Source organism: Biomphalaria glabrata, chromosome 12 (assembly GCF_947242115.1).
Source record: "Biomphalaria glabrata chromosome 12, xgBioGlab47.1, whole genome shotgun sequence".
NCBI classification, from domain to species: Eukaryota; Metazoa; Mollusca; class Gastropoda; family Planorbidae; genus Biomphalaria; species Biomphalaria glabrata.
Window position 1 is genome coordinate 34958402 of NC_074722.1, and position 24238 is coordinate 34982639.

Below are 24238 nucleotides of genomic sequence, written 5' to 3' on the forward strand. Positions count from 1 at the left end.
AAATAACAGTATAATACTTCAGTATAGTGGCTCCGGAGGCGCGGTGGCTGAGCGGTAAAGCGCTTGGTTTCCGAACCGGAGACGGGGGTTCGAATCCTTGTGAATATTGGGATTTTCAATTTCGGGACCTTCGGGTGCCTCTGAGTCCACCCAGCTCTAATGGGTACCTGACATTTGTTGGGGAAAAGTAAAGACGGTTGGTCGTTGTGCTGGCCACATGACACCCTAGTTAACCGTAGGCCACAGAAACAGATGATCTTTACATCATCTGCCCTATAGGCCACAAGGTCTGAAAGGGGAACTTTACTTTTTTTTTTTTAGTGGCTCCACAGCGAAGGAATAATTAGGTGTAGTTCTTAATTGTAATTATATTTAAATACAATTTAAAAAACTATAACACAAAGATTGATTTCTTTATGAAAACAGCAAGGCATTGCTGAACAAGAATTTATGATTTAAGATGTATCCTTATTGTTCATTGTCTTTAAGTTACTATTTTGGTAGCGAGTTGCATAAAGTGCTTGTCTGCCCAGCCAAAAGTAATTTCAGGACACTCCTAAGTTAACTTAATTGGCATAATTAAAATCCATTGGAGACAGAATAGGTGTTGGATCAATAAGCTGGCCTTAAAAAGTACAGTAATAGTGATGTCTACACACTGTCACTGAAACCTTTTTAAATCTCAAGGAAGTTATGTCATTTACATTGATTTGAGATAACTTTTTAAAAAAATCCAGTTGAATACACTGAAACATGCAGTAATAATAATACAAAAAAATCTATCTGGCACAGATTTTAAAAAAAATTTAAATCCCCTTCTTACAAAAAAAAATATCTAGTTGAAATAAAGCTTCTCCTCATGGGCTAGGAAATAGAAGAAAAAAAAAACAAGCAACAACCCCCTATCAGTCATCACAATAAACTAGTAAGTTACTCTTTAAAAGATCCATAAATCAATTGGTATAAACTTAATTGCTCATTTAAAATTCACAAATTCACAACCTACAGAAAACTATAAATAATGACAATAAAAAAAAATATGAAATAACTTTTGATTAATGTCTTTTTAAATATGCTGCATACAAACAAACAAACATTATATATACATGAGACTTGGGGTTTAAAATTTTACAAAATTGCACTTAGAAATCTGGACTACACTCAGATTTGAAATGGACTGTACATACAAAGTATACATTTTTGTTTCAAGATAATGGGTTTATATTTGTTTTACACATAATAACTCGACAGCTTAGTTACAAAGAACAAAGTTGAAATGTGACCAGATTTTTTTGAAAAATAAGAGCCAAACAATGTAAGAGAATCTTTCCTTTTCGCCAACTAAAATAAGAAATTATTTCATACAGAACATCTTGACAGCCAATCCATAAAGATTCTTTAACATTGGAGATGCATTTTAGCCTACTTCGTCAACTTCACAAGACATTTCTCTTATACAAATGTTTCGCATAATTTTTCCTCGAACTATACGCTGATTTACCTGAGTAGAATTTTGTGTCTGGGAAGTTAATAAGCACAGACACATCCCATCACTCTCTGCTACAACTTTTCATAGAAAGCAACTCGAGCCTTAGCAGAATCAGCTGTCACCTAAAAGAGAAAGAGAGAGAGAGAGTTCATTTATGATAGTTAAAAACACTGATTGACTTTTACAGAGTATGAATGTTAAAATCAGATTGGGTTAGTACTTTCTGTTAACATCTTAGAAACAATACTGTAAGTTGTTTTGATATTTGGACAGATGGAACAGAAAGTATTGATTGAGTGCAGGGTCAGATAAGGAATTAATTAAGAAGGTTCAGCAGATTGAAAATATAACTAGAGAGATCATTCCAGCTCATAATAATACTATATTGTCTCATTTAATAACTGCATTGATATTAGTATGACATTGTCCCATTCAATAACTGTACTTATAATAATATGATATTGTCTGATTCAATAACTGCACTGATAATAATATGATATTGTCTGATTCAATAACTGCACTGATAAAAATATGATATTGTCTAATTCAATAACTGCACTGATAATAATATGATACTTCCGTCTCTTAGTTCCTAGAAGAGAAGAACATCATCTAAACAACACAAACTAGTAGTTATGGCGAGCCAAGATAGTTGGTTTATTTAACTAATAGCACTAGTTGGGCATAGAAAATATCATTTAATGGATTCCTAATTGTGACATGGAATTATGCATGCATTGCAACCACGGGGCTTCTGTACAGGGATCTGAACTTCCAAGCCCACACTCCCATCGAGTTTGATGATGACAAATTAACCTGCTGTGATTGTTCTTTTTTGAAGATGGAAAGGTTAAAAAAAAAAGCTGCCAGGCAATTTTTTTTTTTCAGATTGTAACATCCTAAACTTAGAGAGCCCCTGAATTATATTTAATATTTCTTTAACTTCAAACTTCTCAGATACCCATGAATTCCACTCATACCATCAAACTAAAGACCCTCGGCACAACAAATATTCATAACCGATTTTTGGTTTCCATCAAAGGGAGGTAAAGGTTTCCTACCTTTCGAAGAGTGGAGTATTTGGAGTCTCCCCTCTGTATACTTTCATCATGAAGCCTGTCCAGAGTGCTGGCCCTTTCGCTCACTTTCAAAACCTCTATTTCTGCTCGGAGATCTTGCAGCTGATCTTGCAGTGTCTTACTCTTGGTGATATATTCTCGCCTGCGGTACAGAAAGAAAACTATTTGATTCAATTTCTTTAAAATTTCCCTATGAACTACTGGAGCCTGGATCTGCAAGGATATCTCTTAATCATTGTTCTGAACACCCAAATGGAGCATCAAAAAAACAAAAAAAAAACTAACTCTAGCTATGTGGTGATTAGAAAAGAAGAAAGACGGATAAAATAAAAAAATATCAGGAAATGCCTCAAATTTCCAAATCTGATTCCAAGAGGAAATGAGAGGACCATAACTGAAGGTGGGAATGAAATACAGCGTCAGTAAAAGTGTTCTAAATCCATCCATTAGTTACAGAGACAGTAACAGAGTCAGAAAATCACGTTTACTTACTCTTCTCCACTGAAATTTATCCCAATAAACAATACTGTCTCAACCACTACAATTGCCGGTGTTTCAAACCATTTTTATTTTTAAATGTATAGATTTTTCTTATAATTAAAGAATTCAATTATTAAAAGTTTTTATTTCTATTTGCTCAAGCTTGGAGGCATAATTCAAGGCTGTGCTAGCCATTAACAATGCAGGATATGCCAAAAGATAAAAACGTGGTTGATAATCGCAAGACCAAACAGGTTACAATTCTAATTTTTCCTTACAGTTTACTTTTGAAACCTTATAACAACAAGGAAGCAAAAGTCTGGGATTGCAGTGACCTCCTAGATGATATTAGGCTGACAAACTATACCTGCTCATAAAGCTCCTTGTTTCAGCAGTGTCAGGTATGTGTTGTGGTTTTTTGTCAGTAGTGGGAAGCGTGGTCGAGAGGCTAAGTGCGCTTGAACTTAGCTTGGCTTGGCTACCTATGAAGGGGGCTTGAGGTTCAACACCTTACTCGGGCAGAGTTGTGTTTACTGAGCGCCTAAAGGCAGCACAGAAAAACCTTCTCCTAGATACCCCCCCCCCACTGGTCCACAAATGAGATTGGACCAAAGCACTCTGAGCATGCTATAAAGCATGAAAGTAGCGCTATATAAAAGCCATAATTTAATTATTTATTTTTTTTTTTTTAGTAGAAGCACATATTTGCCAGTCTAGGAGTATGAACAACAAAAGATGGCTAATTACAGGGTTGTTAAAATGTATTTGAGATGTGGTGCTTGGCACTAGCAATTACTAGCACTTAGTTTTATTTTTTGATATCAGCAGATAATTCAAATCTTGAGCACTTTGACAAAACAAATGTAACTAAGCATAGAAATTATCTAAATCTGTAAAAACCATGATAAAAATTAGCAATCTAACTTATCGTAACAATTAAAAAAAAAAGAATCTTAGAATATATTTTTAGTTTGTATTTCAAACAGTTGAGATTTTGATAATAAATCTGGAGAAATTTTGAATTTGAAAAAAAAAAAAGGCAAAAGATTTTAACCAAGAAAACTAATCTGAGATTGTTGACATCTATAGTCCAAAATAAAATCTGATATTTTATTACTGCTGGAACTACTTCTGCCATGTATGCTTGCCCTGTAAGAGCTACATGGTTTTATATATCTACTCACTTTTCTTTCTCCATCTCCAAGTTCAATTGGTCAATGTTTCCAGAAAACAACTCTGAGTTCAAGTAGGCCATTGGTTCCGCAAGATGTAGTGGCGAGGTCAAGTCTGAAGTCACCACAGGCAGCATAAAGGTCTGAAGTGTCACAGTGGATAGACAATAAGTCAAAAGAAGTGATTAATAAAATACAATATATAGTTAAGTAAGCAAATTACTCCATCCCTACAGTTCTTATCTTCTTATCTTATATAATACAGACGTTACTTCAAAAAAGAAGATGATTACGTCCTACGCGTCATGCATTTAGTCATGCATATTAACCAATGACTTAAATTCTGCCAAGTCACTGGTTTTCCTGGCTAGCTCAGGCAACCCATTCCATGTTCTAATAGCACTAGGGAAGAAGGAGTATTTGTACAAATTTGTCCTAGCATATGGGACGAGGAATGTGCCTTTATCTTTGTGTCTTTCAGAGTATTTTATTAAATTTTGTTTTTGTATTTGAAGATTATGGTTCAGTGTTTTATGTATGATTGCTACTTTACTTTTGAGCCTTCTGTCCTGAAGGCTTTCTAAATTTAGTGATTTTACTAAAGGTGTTACTCTAGTCAAATGTGAATATTCGTTTGTTATGAATCGCACTGCTCTATTTTGTGTCTGTTCTAGTTTCTTAATGTTTTCTTGAGTTGAGGGGTCCCAAACAGAGGATGCATATTCTATTATTGGCCTAACCAGGGTTAAATAACATTTTAGTTTTATGTTCTTATTTGATTTATAGAAATTTCTTTTAATAAATCCTAATGCTTTGTTTGATTTTTTTGTAGTTTCATCAATATGTGGATTCCATGACAGTTTTTCATTTATTATAACACCTAGGTATTTTGCGTTTTTAGTCTGTGTTACTGGTTTGCCATGAATAAGATAAGTGGAATTAATTTGTTTTAGTTTTTTTGTTACTCTTAACAACTGACATTTTTCTGGGTGGAAAGACATGCTCCAATTTGATTCCCATTTCTGTAATTCATCTAATTCTCTTTGTAAAATATCTGTGTCTTGTGTTGTTTTTATTGTTCTATATATTATGCAATCGTCTGCAAATAATCTGACTTTTGTTCCTGAACTAATGCAATTTGGTAAATCATTTATGTAAATTAAAAATAGTAGTGGACCCAAGACTGTTCCTTGAGGTACACCTGAGTTTACTGTTATCGGTGTTGATTTAGAGCCATTTATTATTACAGTTTGTTCTCTCCCTATCAGAAAGTCTTTAATCCACTGATGCAGTGGACCATTAATGCCGAAATATTTTAATTTTTTAAGCAAACTATGGTGGTGAACTTTGTCAAAAGCCTTAGAAAAATCTAGTAAGATAGCATCTATTTGTTCACTATTATCTAAACCTTTTGAAAAATCATCAATTAGTCCTATTAGTTGTGTTTCACATGATCTATATTTCCTAAAGCCATGTTGGTATGGTGTGAGGACATTATGTTTGTCTAAGTGGTTTATGATGTTGCTACATATTATGTGTTCTAGGATTTTACATGTGATGCTGGTAAGTGATACTGGTCTGTAGTTTCCTGGGTCAGATTTTTCTCCTTTTTTAAATAGGGGGGTGACATTAGCTTCTTTCCAGTCCTTTGGTACTCTGCCCTGGTTAAGTGAAGCCTGAAAGAGTATTTTGAACACTGGGGCTAGCTCATTACTTAGTTCTTTGAGTAATCTAGCTGGAATACCATCAGGTCCAGAAGCTTTATTTGGTTTGGTGTTGGCTAATAGTTTTTGAATTCCATTTTCTTGTACTACTATATCTTCTATGTTGTCTACTTGGTTCAAATTCAGTAATATGTCTTTGTCTCCTGGGGCTGAGAATGCTGATGCAAAGTATTTGTTTAGAATGTTTGCTTTAGTTTCATTATCATTATGTATTATGTTATGTTCATCTTTTAATGGCGCTACGCCTGTTGTTTCCATTTTCTTAGACTTAATGTATGACCATAGGTTTTTGTTGTTGTCTTTAGATATTACATTGTTTATGTATTCACTCTGCAGCTGTCTGCTTACTTTTTGGGTTAAGTGTTTAATTTTTATATACTTTTTGTAAACTCTTTCTGCATTAGTTTCTTTAAATTTTCTATATAGGTTTTCCTTCTGTTTACAAAGCTTCTTTAGTCTATTATTAAACCAGCATTTATTTATTTTGTTTGATGTGTATTTAGTTGGTATTTGATTTTCTATAATGCTTTTAAGATGGTTTTTAATAAAATTCCAGAGGTCATCGACTGGTTGGTTAATGTCTTTTTCTAATAAGAATGTTTGTTGAAAGTTTAATGCAGCTTGGTGTAGTTGTGTTAGGTTACATTTATTCCAGAGTAAGATTTTTCTTTTGGGTTTTGTATTGGCTACTGCTTTTATCTGACTGTGTATTTTTATGATCTCATGGTCTGATAGACCAGGGATAATATCATAATCAACTACTAATCCAGGTCTGTTGGTTAAGAAGAGATCTAATGTGTTGTTTAATCTAGTTGGCTTTTTAATGATTTGATCTAAACTTAGGTTGTGTAAAGTTTCTATGAAAAGCTCATTTATGTCCTTAAGGTTTTGGTGTTTATCTATGGTTAGTGTTTTCCAATTTATATCAGGTAGGTTGAAATCGCCCATAATCCAAAAAACTGCATTTTTATTTGTCTCTTTAAGTGTCGTAATCTGATTACATAGTTCCTGCATGTATTCTAAACTAGAATTTGGTGGTCTGTAAATGCTGCCTATTATTAGGGATGTTGAGGTGGTATTAATTTTACAAAATGTTGATTCTATATTTTTTGAGTTAGGTAAGGTAATTTCTTCTGCTATAAGAGTGTTTTTTATTGCTAAAAGAACTCCTCCATGATTATCAGCCCTATCTTTTCTAAAAATTTCATAATTACTATTGAAAATTTCTGCATTATAAATTTCAGGATGTAGCCAAGTTTCTGTGCCTGCAATTATGTCTGGTTTCTCACATTCTAATAAAATTTCTAAGTCTGCTGTTTTGTTCCTAATGCTTTGAAAATTTATTACTAAGGTTTTAAGGTATTTTGGTGTTACTTCTTTAGTAGGTTTGTTTAGTGAGGCTGTTGTATTAATTTTAGTAGATTTAGGTTTAACAGGAGTGGATCTGGCTAGTGGTTGGTGAGTTTGGTTTGGGATGGTGTTTAGGATGTTGTATGGGTTAGAAGTGTCTGCATCAAAGGAATCAAACAGTCCTGATGTAAACTGAGGTAACCCACACGGTACACAGTGCCATGATGCATCTTTGTTGCCTAAGGCATAATACACAGGTGTATTCATATGGAGACATGATGCATGGTACCATTCATCGCAGGTGTCACATTGAATTGCTTTCTGTTTCATGGTGCATACTTTTTTGCAGATGTTGCATCTATCTTTAGATCTAGGCCCTGGATTTGACTCTACATCTCCTGCTATTAATATTAACAGTGATAGGTATTTATTTCTGCTGTGTCTGATTGAGAACTTCCATTTGTGATGGGTAATCTTCTTTAGTGTTATGGATGTGTATGTTAGGTTATTTTTTAAGTTGCTTTGATCTAAAGTGTGATGATTGATTATTAATAACAAGTGTCGAATATTTCAAGAGCTCCTGATCTGAATGTTTAAGGCAGACTTCATGGATAACAATAAACATTTTTGAACTACATGAAACAAAAAAAAGCAACTGATTTTGATTCATTAAAATAAAAAAAAAGTTTTTATCATAAATTTGCCACATAAAATTTTTAATAAGAACAATTTATATTTTAGATTACTGCAGCTGATGTTTACTAGAACATACCAAAGGTTTTACTAAATGTAACTGAAGTACTGAGAACTATCTTCAATTATTTTCCCTGAGCCTCCTGAGTACATAAGGAGGTTGAAGGTGCAGTTGCTGAGTGGTAAAGAACTTGGCTTCCAAACCGGGGGATCCAGGTTCAAATCCTGGTAAAGACTTGGATATTTACTTTCAAGATCTTTAGTGCGCCTATGAGCCCACCCAGCTCTAATGGGTACCTGACATCGGTTGAGGAAAAGTAAAGGCTGTTGTGCTGGCCACATGACACCCTTGTTAACAGTGGGCCACATAAACAGATGACATCATCTGCCCCACAGATCACAAGGTCTGCCAAGCAAAAGGTAGCAGCTTTGTAAGTCTAAGTGGTGTTGACAGATGTTAAATTGTTTGATTTCCTGATTTCATTAAACTCCTGAGTTCCTGGCTTCATTTTGGGATTTTAAAGGTCACAACGCACCTTCATTAAACCTAGAACTAGAAACAGAATAAAGCATATTTGTGCTAGATCACTAAGAGACCTTGTTAATCGTTGTTTTAATGAAGGAGATAGTCTGACTATATTTCTTAAAAACAATCCTGTAAAACTCTTTACACTTTACAGTAAAAGTTGGTGATGTCTCTTTAAAAAGCGTTAGAAATCACAACACCTACATTGGCATATTCTCCCTGAGCAATCTCTAGTAGTTTCCTTTTTGCTGCTTTTTCAGCCATCTGTGCCCTCTTCAATTGTTCTCTCAACTGCTCTGCCTCTGTGGCTCTGTTTTTTGTACAAAAAAAAAAAATTGCACATTTTTTATTATATGTTTGACAAGATTTCTGTCCCAGGCCACTTGGTGATAATGGAAACTGTTCCATTATTAAGGAGAACTAAAATTAAGAGAGGAATGAAAAGTAAATCATCAACAGAAGATGATGTTTAAAGTCAAGAAGTAGTATCAAGTCTTATTTGTAATATTTTTAAGGTACAGATTAAGAGCGGCGCTGTGGCTGAATAGTAAAGCACTTGGCTTCCGAATCCTGGGATTTTTACTTTCCCCAACTTAAGTCGGTTACCCATTAGAGATGGTTGAACTCAGGTCACCCTGAAAATGAAGAAATTCAAAATCCCAGTCTTCACAGAGATTTGAACCCAGGGCCCCAGGTTCCGAAACCAAGCCACAGTGCCCCCATTATCTTAGATATAGAACTTGCTATTTGAGAATGAAGAAGAAAAAAGACTAGACAGAAATAATAAATTAGTTCTACTAATAACGTCTTTATTTTACCTTCGTTCTGAATCTTCAATCACAGCAGTGGCAATTATTTCAGCATCCCTGGCTCTCTGTTCTAAATAGAGCCTCTCTTCCTCTGTCTATAATCCACGGACACACAAGCAAAAAAAAAAACAACAACCCAGGGTTAGTTTAGAATCTAAAAAAAAAAAATCTAGCAAAGGCTAAATAGTGAATGCACTGTATGACAAAACTGTAAAAAAAAGGTGACTCATACTTTGATTGCTGTGAGTTTGATTCTTTGCATCTCAGCCTCAGCCTCGGCTGCCTTCTGTGTCAGAAGCCTCGCTTCTTCGTCCAGCACAGTCATTTTCTCATGCAGGAGTTCAGCTGTTTCTTCAGATCGTATCTGTAACGCAATTGTAACATTTGGAATACAGAACATAAAATAACAAAGATGTAGGATCAGAATTTACACTGGAGATCCTGTACATTTATTACATAGTACTTAACAATTAATAATTTATACTGTAGTGTTGAATTCAACAGAAAATAAACCAATATATAAAAAAAATTTCTGTATTTTTTTTTGGTTTGGAAAGATACGAATGTGGAATGAGTGATTTGATTATTTTCTAGCAATAACAAGCATGTTCAACTCACCAAGGCTTCTTGAGTTTGTCTGGTTTCTTCCTGCATGGCCATCAACCTTCTCTCCAGTTCCTCTTTCTCCCTCTGTGCTTCCTCCCTCAGCTGTTTCTCTTTGGCTAGTCTAGATCTGTCCATCTAGAACAAAACAAATAGTACAACGTGAGGTGGATCTGGATTTCTTTCTTGAAGTTGTTTAAAATATTTTCATTACATATGTTTTTGAAAGCACAATAGACAATGCTCTTAAGACTGAAAAGAAATCTGTTTTAATCCTTTAATCTGGTTTTAAAATTTTAAGTCCGAGATCTAGGAACACATCTGACCCTAAGGCCTATATTAATATTTCAATTAAATTAATTTTTAAATCTCATGTCAATGAATTCTTGAAGAACAGGAACCCTTGAGTCTTTGCAAAGCCCACTCAGAACCTGTAGGTTAATAATGCTGAAAAAAAAGAGAGCACCCATTGAAAAGAAACAGCTACAGATTAAGACAATTAACACCAATGAATTGGAAATAAAGTACTGTAGATCAAGTCCATTACAGACCTGCCTACCAAAAAAAGTCCAAATGCGTAACACTTACGGTCTAAATGCGTATTTTGGCACCAGAATGCGTAACACTTACGCAATCCACTATTTTGTCATATATATATATATATATATATATATATATATATATATATATATATAATATTAGATGTCATGATTAGATCTACAATGTAAATCTAGATCATTAGAGATGATATCTAGACTAGATCTGGAACTATGTCTATATAATGAATATAATCTACTCTAGATCTAGGAATCTAGGGCAGGGCAATCTAGGCTCAAGAGTGTTACCGATGCTGTGGATCCGCTACAAACGTAGACCGTAGGTCTATTCTATACTAAGACTAAGAATCTAGCCTAGATCTAGACTATATGGTAGTTATCGATCTAGATCTAGTCAATCTAAATTTTAAATCATACTAAAACTAATTTCTACTAATGAACTTACAAAAAAAAAAGTCACGTTGGTGTTTCAGCTAACTGACAGTACCAACCTGGTACCAACCCGCTACTCCCTCACTCTCGCGTTCTTCATTTCTAGACATCTAATTGCTATTTAGAACCAATCAACGTAGGCCTATAGATCTGGGCACATTGTGTTCACCCCATCTTTTCTGTTTCCCCTCTCTCCCCACAGGTGGGCTTAGCGTGACCTCCTTGACCGCTTGTAAGCTAGTCTAGAGAGGAGAAAAAAAAAAGGATACGAAATGCGTAACGCGACGGGTTAAAAGCGTATTTGCGTACTGGCGGTCATTTTTGGGAGATTTTGCGTAACGAATACGCATTTTGCGTAACGGTAGGCAGGTCTGCTATTAACACCAATGAATTGAAGAGAAAGTGCTATAGATCCAGATAAATAACACCAATGAATTGAAAAGAAAGTACTGTAGATCAAGTCAATTAACACCAATGAATTGAAGAAAAAGTGCTATAGATCCAGATAAATAAACACCAATGAATTGAAAAGAAAGTGCTATAGATCCAGACAATTAACACCAACCTGTTTTCTAGCTTTCTCTTCTGCAGCTTGGGCTTTCATCTGTTGTATCTCCATGGAGTCTGGCTTCCTTCTTCTCATGAACAACTCATGGTTGCCAACACACAGCTCTAGTATCTGTAAACCATCAAAGAATACACAAGTCTAAAATGCGCAGGACAAAAATACACATTTCAAACTTTAAACCAAGCTATCAAGACTATAAAATTGGTCAAGTAATCAATATCTAAGATCAACAAAATAATTGAATACCTTTGGTGGCAAATAAATAATGATAATAATGAGAGAGTTCTACGGTTACACAAAGATTTGCCTGGTCATGGGGTATGCACTTCAGACTGGCATCATGATGGTCTAAAAGTTTAACGCTGCCAGATAAAATCTCCCTCCCTCCAGAAAAGAGGTTTGGGCAAGGATGTAATAAAATAATGAAAATTTTTGTCTGAATCTTTTAAACAAAGAAATGTCCAATGGCTTTTTAATAAAGACCATAATTTAAAAAAAAAACAACAAAAAAACTAACAAATAATGTTGAAAGCCAAAAAAAAGAAAACCCTTTTTATTTTTTTTTCCGTAAAGAACTTCTAAGCATCTTTTTTTAATATGAATATTCCCAACATAGAATACTTTTTACAATTAAAGAAAAGTTGTTTTTTTTGGTTGTTGAAAAGCCTGCAATTCAAAAGATGTAATTTATCATGATCCTTAAGGTGGTAACAAAATAAATTGAAATACTCATCAGAGTAAGTGAAATGAAAAGCTAATCCAAGGTGCTAGAATTCTGTTAAAATTATGCTAAAAATAAAAACACAGCATCAACTAATTAAAAATATCAGAAAACAGTAAGACTGTCTCATTTAGTTCAAACTTATTGAAAAAATATGACTTACTAGTTCGTTAATTCTTGGCTTCGGTGCATAGAAAACAAAATCCGGTTCCTTCTTGTTCACATGCTTTATACTGAACTAAAAAGGAGATGAACAGAATGTACTAAAAATTGATATGAACAAATTGAGACTTAGAGCATTAGCTCTCATACTAGAGGTTTATCAAAATTTAAACTGTTGATAGAAAGCTATTTTTCAATGCTAATCATATAATGCTAATCAAAGCTCCCAATGGAAGACATGCTTACCTTCAATAGACTCTAGACTTATTGAAACTAAGTTTATTTTAGAATCTTCTAATTCTAGTCCTACTTCTAGATCTAGACCCTACTCTCTAGTATAGCTGGAGATCTAGGACTAGTAGATCTATATTCTATATGCTAGATATAATCAATCTATTCTAATGATAAATCTAATCATTGTCATGAAATAAAATGATTTGAATGGAGCATTAGGCTCATTAGCGCTTAATAGAATCTAGATATCTAAGACTAATCTAGATCTAGAATAGATTTATTAAATCTATGTCCAGCCCTATCAGAATCAGCCTACCTAGGTCGCCATAACCAAGTTGCAAAGTTAATACACCAACACCTGGCTTTGACGTACAAATTGATCGGTAAGGACACTCCCCCTTATTATAAATACTCTCCGCAAGAGGTTCTCGAGTCTACTGAACATCTGCTGTACTGGGATAGGCCTATTCTGACCGACAAAACAGTAGATTTCAATCGCCCGGATCTGCTGTTCATCAATAAAAAAGAAAAAACTGCTACCATTATCGATATTGCTGTACCACTGTCTCATAAGTTAAGAAAAACTGAGATAGAAAAACAAAGAAAATATGGGAACCTAGGCTTGGAGATTAAGCGTCTATGGAAATTGTCCAAAATAACAATATACCCATTGTTATATCAACCGAGGGGATAATAACAACTGACCTCACAGACACCTTCAAAGCCCTTAACATTCCTAGGAACATCTTCGTTGCCTGTCAGAGGGCGGTACTGCTGCAGACCTGCCACATCACCAGAAAATTCCTCAGTGGAAACTGTTAAAGGGACTACGATGAATTTTGTTTCTCTTTAGCGAAACTCGACCCTGGCAGCGCCAGAGAATGACTACCCGTTCATTTCTAACATAATAATAATAATCTTTATTATCCGTAAGGAAATTTGTCTTACAATTTGTGCATTACACCAAAAAAAAAACATTATAACTATAAGAAACCAAAGTGTACATTCACACCAGACTCACTCATAATTTACATTTGACAAAGTTTATAACTAATTACAAAAGAACATTCAATATACATCCAGCAAAGAAATAATAATGAATAATGAATTCACAAGCATCTAGATCTAGAATTTCGCATTATTAATAAGTAATGAAAAAAAGGGCAATTTTTTTTCGTTGGAATTCAGACTTGGTGGAACAAAGAAACGCCAATGCGGAACATGTGAGCCTTTCTGATGATTTAGTGGGACGGTTCCGCAAAATGCAGGATGCAGGCATGTCAGCAATGGGTCATAATCAGAAACCACAGTGATAATCAACAAAGCTAGAATAAATTCAAGCAAAATAGGTTAGTACATTTTCTTAAGACCAGCTACTTTGCTTTTAACATTCTAGCTTGGTATACAGAACTATGAATTAGATATATCTTCACTTTTGTGATGGTTAAACTAGTCTGAACTCAATGTTTTACTAGTCTACAATAAAAGTAATCCATGTTTTACTAGTGTACAATAAACGTAATCAATGTTTTACAAGTACACAATAAAAGTAATCTTTGCATAGCAGACTGAATGCTAACAAATTATTATTATTATTATTATAGCTTTTATATAGCACTACTTTCATGCTTATAGCATGCTCAGAGCGCTTTTGGTCCAATCTCATTTGTGGACCGGTGGGGGGGGGGAGGGGGTATCTAGGAGTTGGTTTTCCGTGCTGCCTTTAGGCGCTCAGTAAACACAACTCTGCCCGAGTCGGGTGTCGAACCTCGAGCCCCCTTCTAGGTAGCCAAGCCAAGTTCAAGCGCACTTGGCCTCTCGACCACGCTTCCCACTAATGAAAGTGACCACCATTTTCTATTGCCACAAAACCAACCAACAACTACCTTCACTTGTCAGCTACTAGTACTTTTAAGATCTTGATTTTTAAATTACATTTCTAAGACATATTATTCAGCAGTATCAATTACTAGAGCTATTAGCTCCACTAATACGATAAGATAGAACATGTTTAAAATTGAACTCAGGAAAATGATATTGTTTCTGTAGCTTGGAGAGACCATTGAAATAGTGCAAACTTTTAAATACCTTGGTACTATCTTGGACGACAAATTAAATTTGACTGCTAATACTGATTATATCAGCAAAAAAGGGCAGCAAAGATTACGATTGCTTAGGAAAATGTCTTTGTTTAATGTTAATGAAAAGGCCTTGGCTATGTTTTATCACGCTCACATCTGCAATATTTTAAGTTTTAATATCACTGCCTGGTATGGCAATCTGAACATTAAAAATAAAAATAAACTTCATAAAATCCTAAATGCTGCTGGTAAAGTCATTTGCAAAAAACAAACCCCATTGGGGCAGCTGTTTGAAACAAACATTCATAAAGAAGCTAAAAAGATTCTAGAAATAAAAAATCACCCTTTTGAGACAGGATTTTGTGATTTTACCATCACAAAAGAGATACAAGATACCAATAGCAAAGACAGACACAAAAACTCTTTTGTTCCCCTGACAATCAAATCATTATATAGAAACTATATAAACTCTTTGCATGTAAATTATGAGTGAGTTTGGTGTGAATGTACATTTTGGTTTTCTATATACTTTTTTGTTTGGTGTAAAGCACAAATTGTAAGAAAAATTTCCTTATGGATAATAAAGATTATTATTATTATTATTATAAGAAGTCAAAATTCAAACCTTTTTATCTTTAAAGGAGATATTTTTTATTTCACTCCAGGGAAATGCCACAATTGGCAGCAATCTGTTGTCTCTGTCATACACTCCAATTCCTCTGGCATCAACTCCAATCCACAGATCTGTATTTTTTTTGTTCTTTAAATTAAAAAAAAAAAGGTAATAATAAAACGTCATGTCATTCACTGGAACAACTACAGCTTATTGTTTACTCTCTGCTGTGAAGAAATATGATTTGAAGCAATAGCCATGACTTTGTGGCTAATAGTCCATTAACTCCCTAGACACTTCACATAATTATCAGAATATAACACATATTTCTCAGACAATAATGATAAAGTTACATATAATCATGTTTGCAGTTAACTTTCTGTGCCATACTAACAAGTCCGAAAGATTGATATACACCTTAAAAAAAAAAGGAATCCAAATCAAATATATGCTTTATTAGCTGGTTCGTCTTTTCTGAACAAAAATAATATTAACAATTCAACCGAGTCACTAACCTTTATTTGAAAATAGTTGACACCGTACATTTCCAAATCTTGTGCTATTTTAAGATATTCCATTTCTGCTTCATCACTTGCATTCGAAAAAAAGGAAGAAATATATTGTTAACTTTATAAAATAAAACAAACACACTCAAAGGATTAAAACTATTTTTAACAAAGTCAGAACTAGCAAAGGTATAAGAAAAAATAAAGTAATTCCTATTTAAAACTATTCTTTTAGTGCGGATGCTAAGTTTCATCTAAAAATATCTCATGAGATTTGAAATCAACTTAACAAATGAAATAATGACTCTACCTAGTCATCCCACGGCGCTTGGCATACCAAAACTGAATTTTTTCTTCCCACATGGCAGGGGTCATCTTTAGAAAGAACAAATGTATTAATGACAAATCTTTTAATTAACATATTCAAGCCTCTTAAATTACTACTCTAAACAATCATAAAAATGATCAAATTTGCAAAATGATGACACCTTCCTATAGTATAAAGAATACAATTCTTTCTATTTGGTATTCATTGAAATTGACCAAAAAAGTTTTTTATATTGCACAGAGCTACTTGAATGATGGGAATGTAAAGTTCTGTGACCAGCGACTAATGAAAGTGCAATGTGGCAAATCCACTATACTTTCAATGATATATCAAGTAGAACTGAATTGAATCAATTACATCTTACACTCCTAAGTTAAAAGTCCTACTCTCTACCAGGAATTAACCTTGAGCACCTCAATTCATCTACCACTTTATCCCTAAGCCACCTTGTTCAATAAATTAAAGACTGCGATGGACGTTAAAGCACCAGTTGATTTTGGTTATTTGTACATATTAAGAGTCAAGCAGTTTAAAAAATCTGTTATCTCTTTTCATTGATTTTTCCATATGGAAGGTGCCAGAAAATGGAAATGAAAATAATGAACTGAAATGGTGTCAGAGTATGTCGTCAACTAACAATAGCAAGCAAGGATATGAAAAGGCCACCTGGTACTGGTCCAATACTCTCTGTGGTAAAAGATCATCCGATGCTAACATCCCAGGTTGATACGTCGACTGGTCATAGTCTCCATATTTAGCTTGAACAGCAAATGCTGCCAGTAACACTGAGGCCTCAGGCGGACAGTAAATATCCATGTTTAGAATTGATTGTTTCACCTGGTATATAAATAATATTTTATAATATTAATTGAAACATTCAAATGTTAGTAGTAATGACAATATTTATTTAAAATAACTATTTAACACAGCTCAAAAGTTGGTACCATTTTTAAACATTTTGATACATTTGCTTAAACTCACAGAGTCAAAATCAAAACTTAAGAAGTGATTCGCAACAGACCACACAGCCATGATTTTATTAATATTTACTCTTAACAAATTTTGATATTTATAACAACAGGGTATTTTAAGAAGCATCTTCAGAGTAAGTTACATATTTTATTATATTTTTTGTATTCTTTATATGAATTGATGGCTCATAAAAATATTGCAGCCAAACTTTATTACATTAAATGCAGTTATAATGAAGCTCAATTCACTGTAAGGTTTTTCTAAAACACTGCTAAGCACTAGATGCTTTTATTTGTTTGTATTATAACATTGCCACTTATATAGATAAAAGTACAGGCTCAAACTTTAGAACTGTTTCCTTTACATTAAAGTAATATATCTAGGTACCATTGTATGACCAAATTCGCCGAAAGTTACCATATTTTGCATTTCTACAAGCAAAGTGGACATAAAATGATACTTGAGTGGCATGAATTTTGAGGCACCTAATTAAATTTTAAGCTTAAAACTTGCAAAGTACAACAATCATCGACAGTAGCTTTCCAAATTTTTACTTGATACAAAGTAAAACAAAATCTTGCTCAACAATATTATGACACATTTGATATGTGTATTTCAAAACTAACTATGAGTCAACTTTGGACCAGATCACTTAATAAATAAAGCTTTCATGAGTATATTTTGATATGTGTTTGTTTTTAAAACCAGTTTTACAGTTTTTTATAAGAATCAAAAAGTTTGAGATGAGATCCTTGAAGTGGGTGTGTTGAGAAAGAAATATTATACACTAGCTATTTTTTTACCCGGCTTTGCTGTTTATTTTTGGGTTCTGTTTTTGTTTTGTTACATTGGCAATAACAGGTATCTATGCTGTTTTAATAGTTAAAATCTATGTCAAGATGCCTCATTGATCTAAATCTAGTAAACTCTCTTGTTCTAGGGCGACTTGACATATTCTAAGATTACCACTCTTATCTAAGGAACTTTCTTGCCAATTTCCGCAAACAGTTTTGATTTCTATAAAGGACAAACAGACATACATACTCCTTTCATTCTACTTTATATATTTGAAAATTCCAATTTTGTCAATCTCTTCTGCTATTCTTGGGAGATCACAAGATAACTGAACATTAAATCTTTCTTGAAGATTGATTAATTAAAAATATTGCTGTATTTTAAAACTTTCATGATAGAGTTTACCTGCAGAAAGAACAGATGCTGGGTAATTTCTTGAATAAGTTCCTCCATTACATCTTCTGGGTAAAACTTGGCTAGAAAAGTAAACTGTATTTGAGATTCTTTTGATACACCCTGATCCAATACCTGGTTATATATATATATTAGCGTCAATGTAAAAATTAAAATACAAATAGAAATAAGGTATATACATTTTCAAACATATTTTTCTTAAAATCTTAAGTATTGAAAAAATATTCTAGTCCATACATATAGATTTGTTAACATACTTATACAGATATCTAAAACTGAAACACACAAAAAAAATTATATATAAAATTGATGTACTTTCCCCACCTTTTAAAAACACTATTAATAAAACAACAACTTTCCATTACCTTCTTATCCAGTTTTAACCAAGCTACATAGCCTTTAGAATCAACATACTGCAAGCCAAAGTACCATGTTTCTCGAAGACCAATTGTTCTGCCCACCAAATCAAAGAGCTCTTTACCAGTAGTTTTGGGCTTAAAAGAAAAAATAATCAAGGTTTTAGAAAATTAAAAAAAATATATTTAACTGTAAATAAATTATAATAAGATATAGTTGTTTTTTTTTTAAGGAATCCTATTGATATACAGCTAAGAGAACTGCTGTCCTATATTTTTCATGAAGTAATGTTTTATTTTTTCAGTTTTTTTCTATGATTTTCCATCTAAACTTTTTACTTGTAAGTATCCCCCTTGAGTTATTTTGAGAAAAAGATGTAATAAGATGTGGTGGGAAGCGTGGTCGAGAGGCCAAGTGCGCTTGAACTTGGCTTGGCTTGGCTACCTAGAAGGGGGCTCGAGGTTCGACACCCGACTCGAGCAGAGTTGTGTTTACTGAGCGCCTAAAGGCAGCACGGAAAACAAACTCCTAGATACCCCCTCCCCCCCACCGGTCCACAAATGAGATTGGACCAAAAAGCGCTCTGAGCATGCTATAAGCATGAAAGTATCGCTATATAAAAGCTATAATAATAATAATAATAATAATAATAATAATACCAGTAGCCCACCAGTTTTTCATGTCACACCTGGCTTTGTAGCTAACACTTGTTCAATCCATTCAAGATGGAACGTGTCAACCATTATATACAAATGTACAAGAATAAAAAAGCAGCAGTTTGAAAAACTATGTTTCTGGTGATGTGGAAACAACACCGAAAGAACCACAAAAGATGAAAATGAAGACTTTTCATTGTACACAAGTTAAAATTAACAACTCATTGACAGTGGTACTTTAGTTTACTGGACCTCACCAAGTGATACTTTAGTTTACTGGACCTCACTAAGTGATACTTTAGTTTACTAGACCTAACTGAATGGTACTTTAGTTTACTGGAGCTCACCAAGTGATACTTTAGTTTACTGGACTTCACCAAATGATACTTTAGTTTACTGGACCTACCAAGTGGTACAGCTCTTAAGTCTAACAGTAAAAGTTTTTGAATCACTGACAATGATATTTGACCGTAATATAAAAACAAACCAAACATGATTTTTGTTTCATGAATGTGACGAGTAATTGCAACACTGCCAAAAAACGCAAACTTAACCTCTATGGCCATACCTCAAGGTCCCCAGGGATTGCAAAAAACTTCGTTCAGAAAACAGTATCATGAAAAAGAAGAAGCAGACAGAGAAAGCTATGGGAAAACATTAAAAAAAAGTATGTGTGTCATTGAATGAAGTTCCATCTAAGGCAAAAGACAGAGAGGAATGGATAAAGATGGTTGACAGATCTTGTGTGGTGCTTCAAAGGTTCAACAGACTAATGGACAGGGGAAGGTGAAAGATAATATAAATATAACTTTTATATAGCGATACTTTCATGCTTATACCATGCTTAGAGCGCTATGGTCCAATCACATTTGTGGACCAGTGGTGGGGAGGGGGTATCTGGGACAAGGTTTTTCCATGCTGCCTTTAGGCCCTCAGTAAACACAACTCTGCTCGAGTTGGGTGTCAAACAACGAACCCCCTTCATATGTAGCCAAGCCGAGCCAAGTTCAAGTGTACTTAGCCTCTTGACCACGCTTCTCACAGATAGATGTTATACCTCAATTTTGAACTCCAGCTCAGCATCCATAGTGAAGACTTTCACAGGGAACTGCTTGGCGTTGCCTTTAGAAGCCTTGGTCATGGTCATTTTTGGCATAGTGCTGATTGGTTTAGTAGCCCTTGGACTATCAGAATAAAACCAAAGTCTGAGGCTCTGTGCTCAAGACTGGGATGACTTTCTACATTGCTCTGAAGAATATATAAATACAAATAAGGTTTTGTCAGACATGTGTTTATTGTAACATGATCAAAGAATATTATAAGTATATATTTATAATCAAATAGATTTGAATAGAAGAAAGACTCATCAAGAAGAGTCTATGATCATGCCAGATTAAGTGGATATGAAGTCTTATGATAATTAGATCAGTCTCTCAGCTGTGATAACTTTCATCAGTTTATGAATTTACATACATGAATCAAAGCTAGATCTAGAAAGATTTTTTTCTATAATAGTATTTCATCTATTTGAAGATTATGGTTCAGTGTTTTATGTATAATTGCTACTTTACTTTTAAGTCTTCTATCATGAAGGCTTTCTAAATTTAGAGATTTTACTAAAGGTGTTACTCTAGTCAAATGTGAATGTTTGTTATGAATGCCACTGCTCTGTTCTTGTGTCTGTTACAGTTTCTTAATGTTTTCTTGAGTTGAGGGGTCCCAAACAGAGGATGCATATATTCTATTATTGGAATAACCAAGGTTAAATATAACATTTTAGTTTTATGTTATTATTTAATTTATAGAAATTTCTTTTAATAAACCCTAATGCTTTGTTTGATTTTTTGATAGTTTCATCAATATGGGGATTCCATGACAGTTTTTCATTTAATATAATACCTAGGTATTTTGATAACACCTAGGTATTTTGCGTTTTTAGTATGTGTTACTGGCTAACCATGAATAAGATAAGTGGAATTAATTTGTTTTAGTTTTTTTGTTTCTCTTAATAACTGACATTTTTCTGGGTGGAAAGACATGCTCCAATTTGATTCCCATTTCTGTAATTCATCTAATTCTCTTTGTAAAATTTCTGTATCTTGTCTTATTTTTATTGTTATATATATTATGCAATGGTCTGCAAATAATCTGACTTTTGTTCTTGAAGTAATGCAATTTGGTAAATCATAAATATGTAAATTAAAAATAGTATTTTAATGGACCTAAGACTGTTCCTTGAGGTACACCTGAGTTTACTGTTATTGGTGTTGATTTAGAGCCATTTATTATTACAGTTTGTTCTCTCCCTATCAAAAAATCTTTAATCCACTGATGCAATGGACCATCAATGCCAAAATATTATAATTTTTTAAGCAAACTATGGTGGTGAACTTTGTCTTGGAAAAATCTAGTAAGATAGCCTCTATTTGCTCACTATCATCTAAACCTTTTGAAAAATCATCAACTAGTCCTATTAGTTGTGTTTCACATGAAGCATGATCTATATTTCCAGAAGCCATGTTGGTATGGAGTAAGGACATTATGTTTGTTATGATGTTGCTACATATTATATAAATATAAATGTGTTCTAGGATTTAACATGTGATGCTGGTAAGTGATACTGGTCTGTAGTTTTCTGGGTCAGATTTTTCTCCTTTTTTAAATAGCGGGGTGACATTAGCTTCTTTCCAGTCCCTTGGTACTCTGCCCTGGTTAGAGATGCCTGAAAAAGTATTTTAAATACTGGTGCTAGCTAATTGCTTAGTTCTTTTGAGTAATCTAGCTGGAATACCATCAGGTCCAGAAGCTTTATTCGGTTCAATGTTTGCTAATAGTTTTTCGATGCCCTTTTCTTTTTTTCTATAACTCCTGTGTTGTCTACTTGGTTCAAATTAAGTAATATATGTCTTTGTAACCTAAGGCTGAGAATGTTGATGCAAAGTATTTTTTTAGGATGTTAGCTTTAGTTTCATTATCTCCTTTTAATGGCGCTATGCCTGTTGTTTCCACTTTCTTAGACTTAATGTATGACCATAGGTTTTTGTTGTTATCTTTATATATTACATTGTTTATGTATGATTAAAAAAAAGTTAAAGTATAAAGTCTAGTTTAGAGACCAAACTAAGATATTAAAAAGTGAAAGTGGAACTGGATGGGACACACCCTGTGAAAACCAGCTACCAATGTTGCAAGGCAGGCACTTGATTGGAATCCGCAAGGAAAGGGGAACGTGGGCAGACCAAAGCAACCCTGGAAGAGGCCAGTCATCAGTGAAGCTGAGGATACTGTTACTGGAATGACATGGGAGCAGATACATAAAGAAAGCTGCTCAGAACCGAGCTTGGTGGAGAGGCTTGGTTGCAGCCCTATGCTCCCCTGCCCTGGGAGTGCACAAGATTAAGTCAAGAGACCAGACTCAACTGAGACTCAGTTCAAGGAATCAATAAATTCAACTTTACTTGTCTTGTTTGAGTCTTTTGTCAGTTTTGACTTGGACTTGAGAAGCTAGGAATTGAAAGATAGACCTGACTAACGACTAGACTTGTCACTTGACTGTCTTAAAACTTCTTAAGCCAACCTTAACTTTAAGTAGTTTAACTTGCTAATGTTTAAATTAGTTACTTAGTCAAAGTTAGTCTTGTAAGTTTAACTTAGTTAGTCATTAGTCTGATTATGAATTATTTTTTTTTAGTGTACTGTGTCTGTCACAGTCTGTGAACTCTCACTCTACTCTGTGTAGTGTAGTTTTAAGTCTAATTTGTTTTTTATATTCTCAGTTATAGATCTATGAACTGGGCCACATGTTGACTAAGACTAAGTTACAAATAAGGCAGACTTGTCTATACTTTTAATATAATTATAATCTACAATTAAAGTTCTTTATACATGTCTCTAGAAAAGGTACTTTTACCATTTGTTTATGAAAATAAACCAAAAGTAGCCATTTTGTGTTTTTTTTTTCCCTTTGTAATTGTAAAAGTAAGACTCGCAGATTTGTGATTCTATAAATAAAAATTACAATTGAATTTTTTAAACGAAATAATAGATCTTGAAAACTACTTAGGCCGGTTCCACAATGATAAATCGAGGACATTGTAGTTTAGATACAAAAATTAAAGTTGTCTCAAATAATAAATAGGATCCAATTAAATTATTAACGCATCACTAAAATGAATAGACTATTTACAATTCACTGACGAGTAACATGTAGGCATACAAAGGCCGCGAGTAGACTTAAAATAGGCTATGTTTAAAACAAAAAATACAAAAAAAAAACTTTAGGGTATGGATATTGTATGCATGTAATTATGTACAGTAAAGTATCATTTTCAGAACTTGCGATCTCTGGGGCATCTGTTTCTATAGCCGACGGTTAACGAGGATGTCATGCGGCCGACACAACGACCAACCGCGTTTACTTTTCCCAACTAATATCAGGCACCCATTAGAATTGGGTGGACTCAGGAGCGTCTTTGAATCCCGAGAATGGGAAGTGGGAGAAATAACGTGTACAAGGTTCCACTCAGACAGACAGTTGATATAAATTTTGTTAGTATTTAAAAAAAAAGAAGAGTGATATGTCTCAAACAAGTATATTAAAAGGCATGTAAGGCCAACTGGCCAATCTACACAGACTCAGAACAAAAAAAAAATCAATTTAAAACAAGCTTATCTCGAAGATTGGTTTACCAACGCCTCTTTGTTTTGTCTTGTTCTGCATTATTTATCAAAGCTATAATGATTTATTTACGGTATATAAGTCTAATATTTTTGTAATAGAGTCTCGCAGCATTGTCACATCAAAAGAAGATGAATTATAACAGATGATCAGTGACGTCACCAAGGGGGGGGGTGCGGATGGTGCGGTCCGCACCGGGTGACACCCACCAGGGGGTCACACCCAAGTCGGAAAAATGC

The 24238-nt window shown here is 33.9% G+C and overlaps 1 protein-coding gene across 1 annotated transcript; it reads right to left on the minus strand.

The window, feature by feature from the left end:
* Positions 1-1442: 1442 nt before the first annotated feature.
* LOC106075111 (merlin-like) lies at positions 1443-23302 on the minus strand. The gene is made up of 17 exons (XM_013236026.2): positions 23232-23302; positions 20379-20569; positions 18674-18802; positions 18300-18422; positions 16794-16964; positions 16110-16174; positions 15809-15884; positions 15306-15440; positions 12367-12441; positions 11480-11593; positions 9941-10063; positions 9555-9686; positions 9332-9417; positions 8718-8823; positions 4233-4363; positions 2551-2710; positions 1443-1611 (listed from the first exon to the last, which is right to left on the minus strand). Exons 2-17 carry the CDS (start codon positions 20475-20477, stop codon positions 1561-1563), a joined length of 1776 nt encoding a protein of 591 aa, XP_013091480.2. The 5' UTR covers positions 20478-20569; positions 23232-23302; the 3' UTR covers positions 1443-1560.
* Positions 23303-24238: the final 936 nt, after the last annotated feature.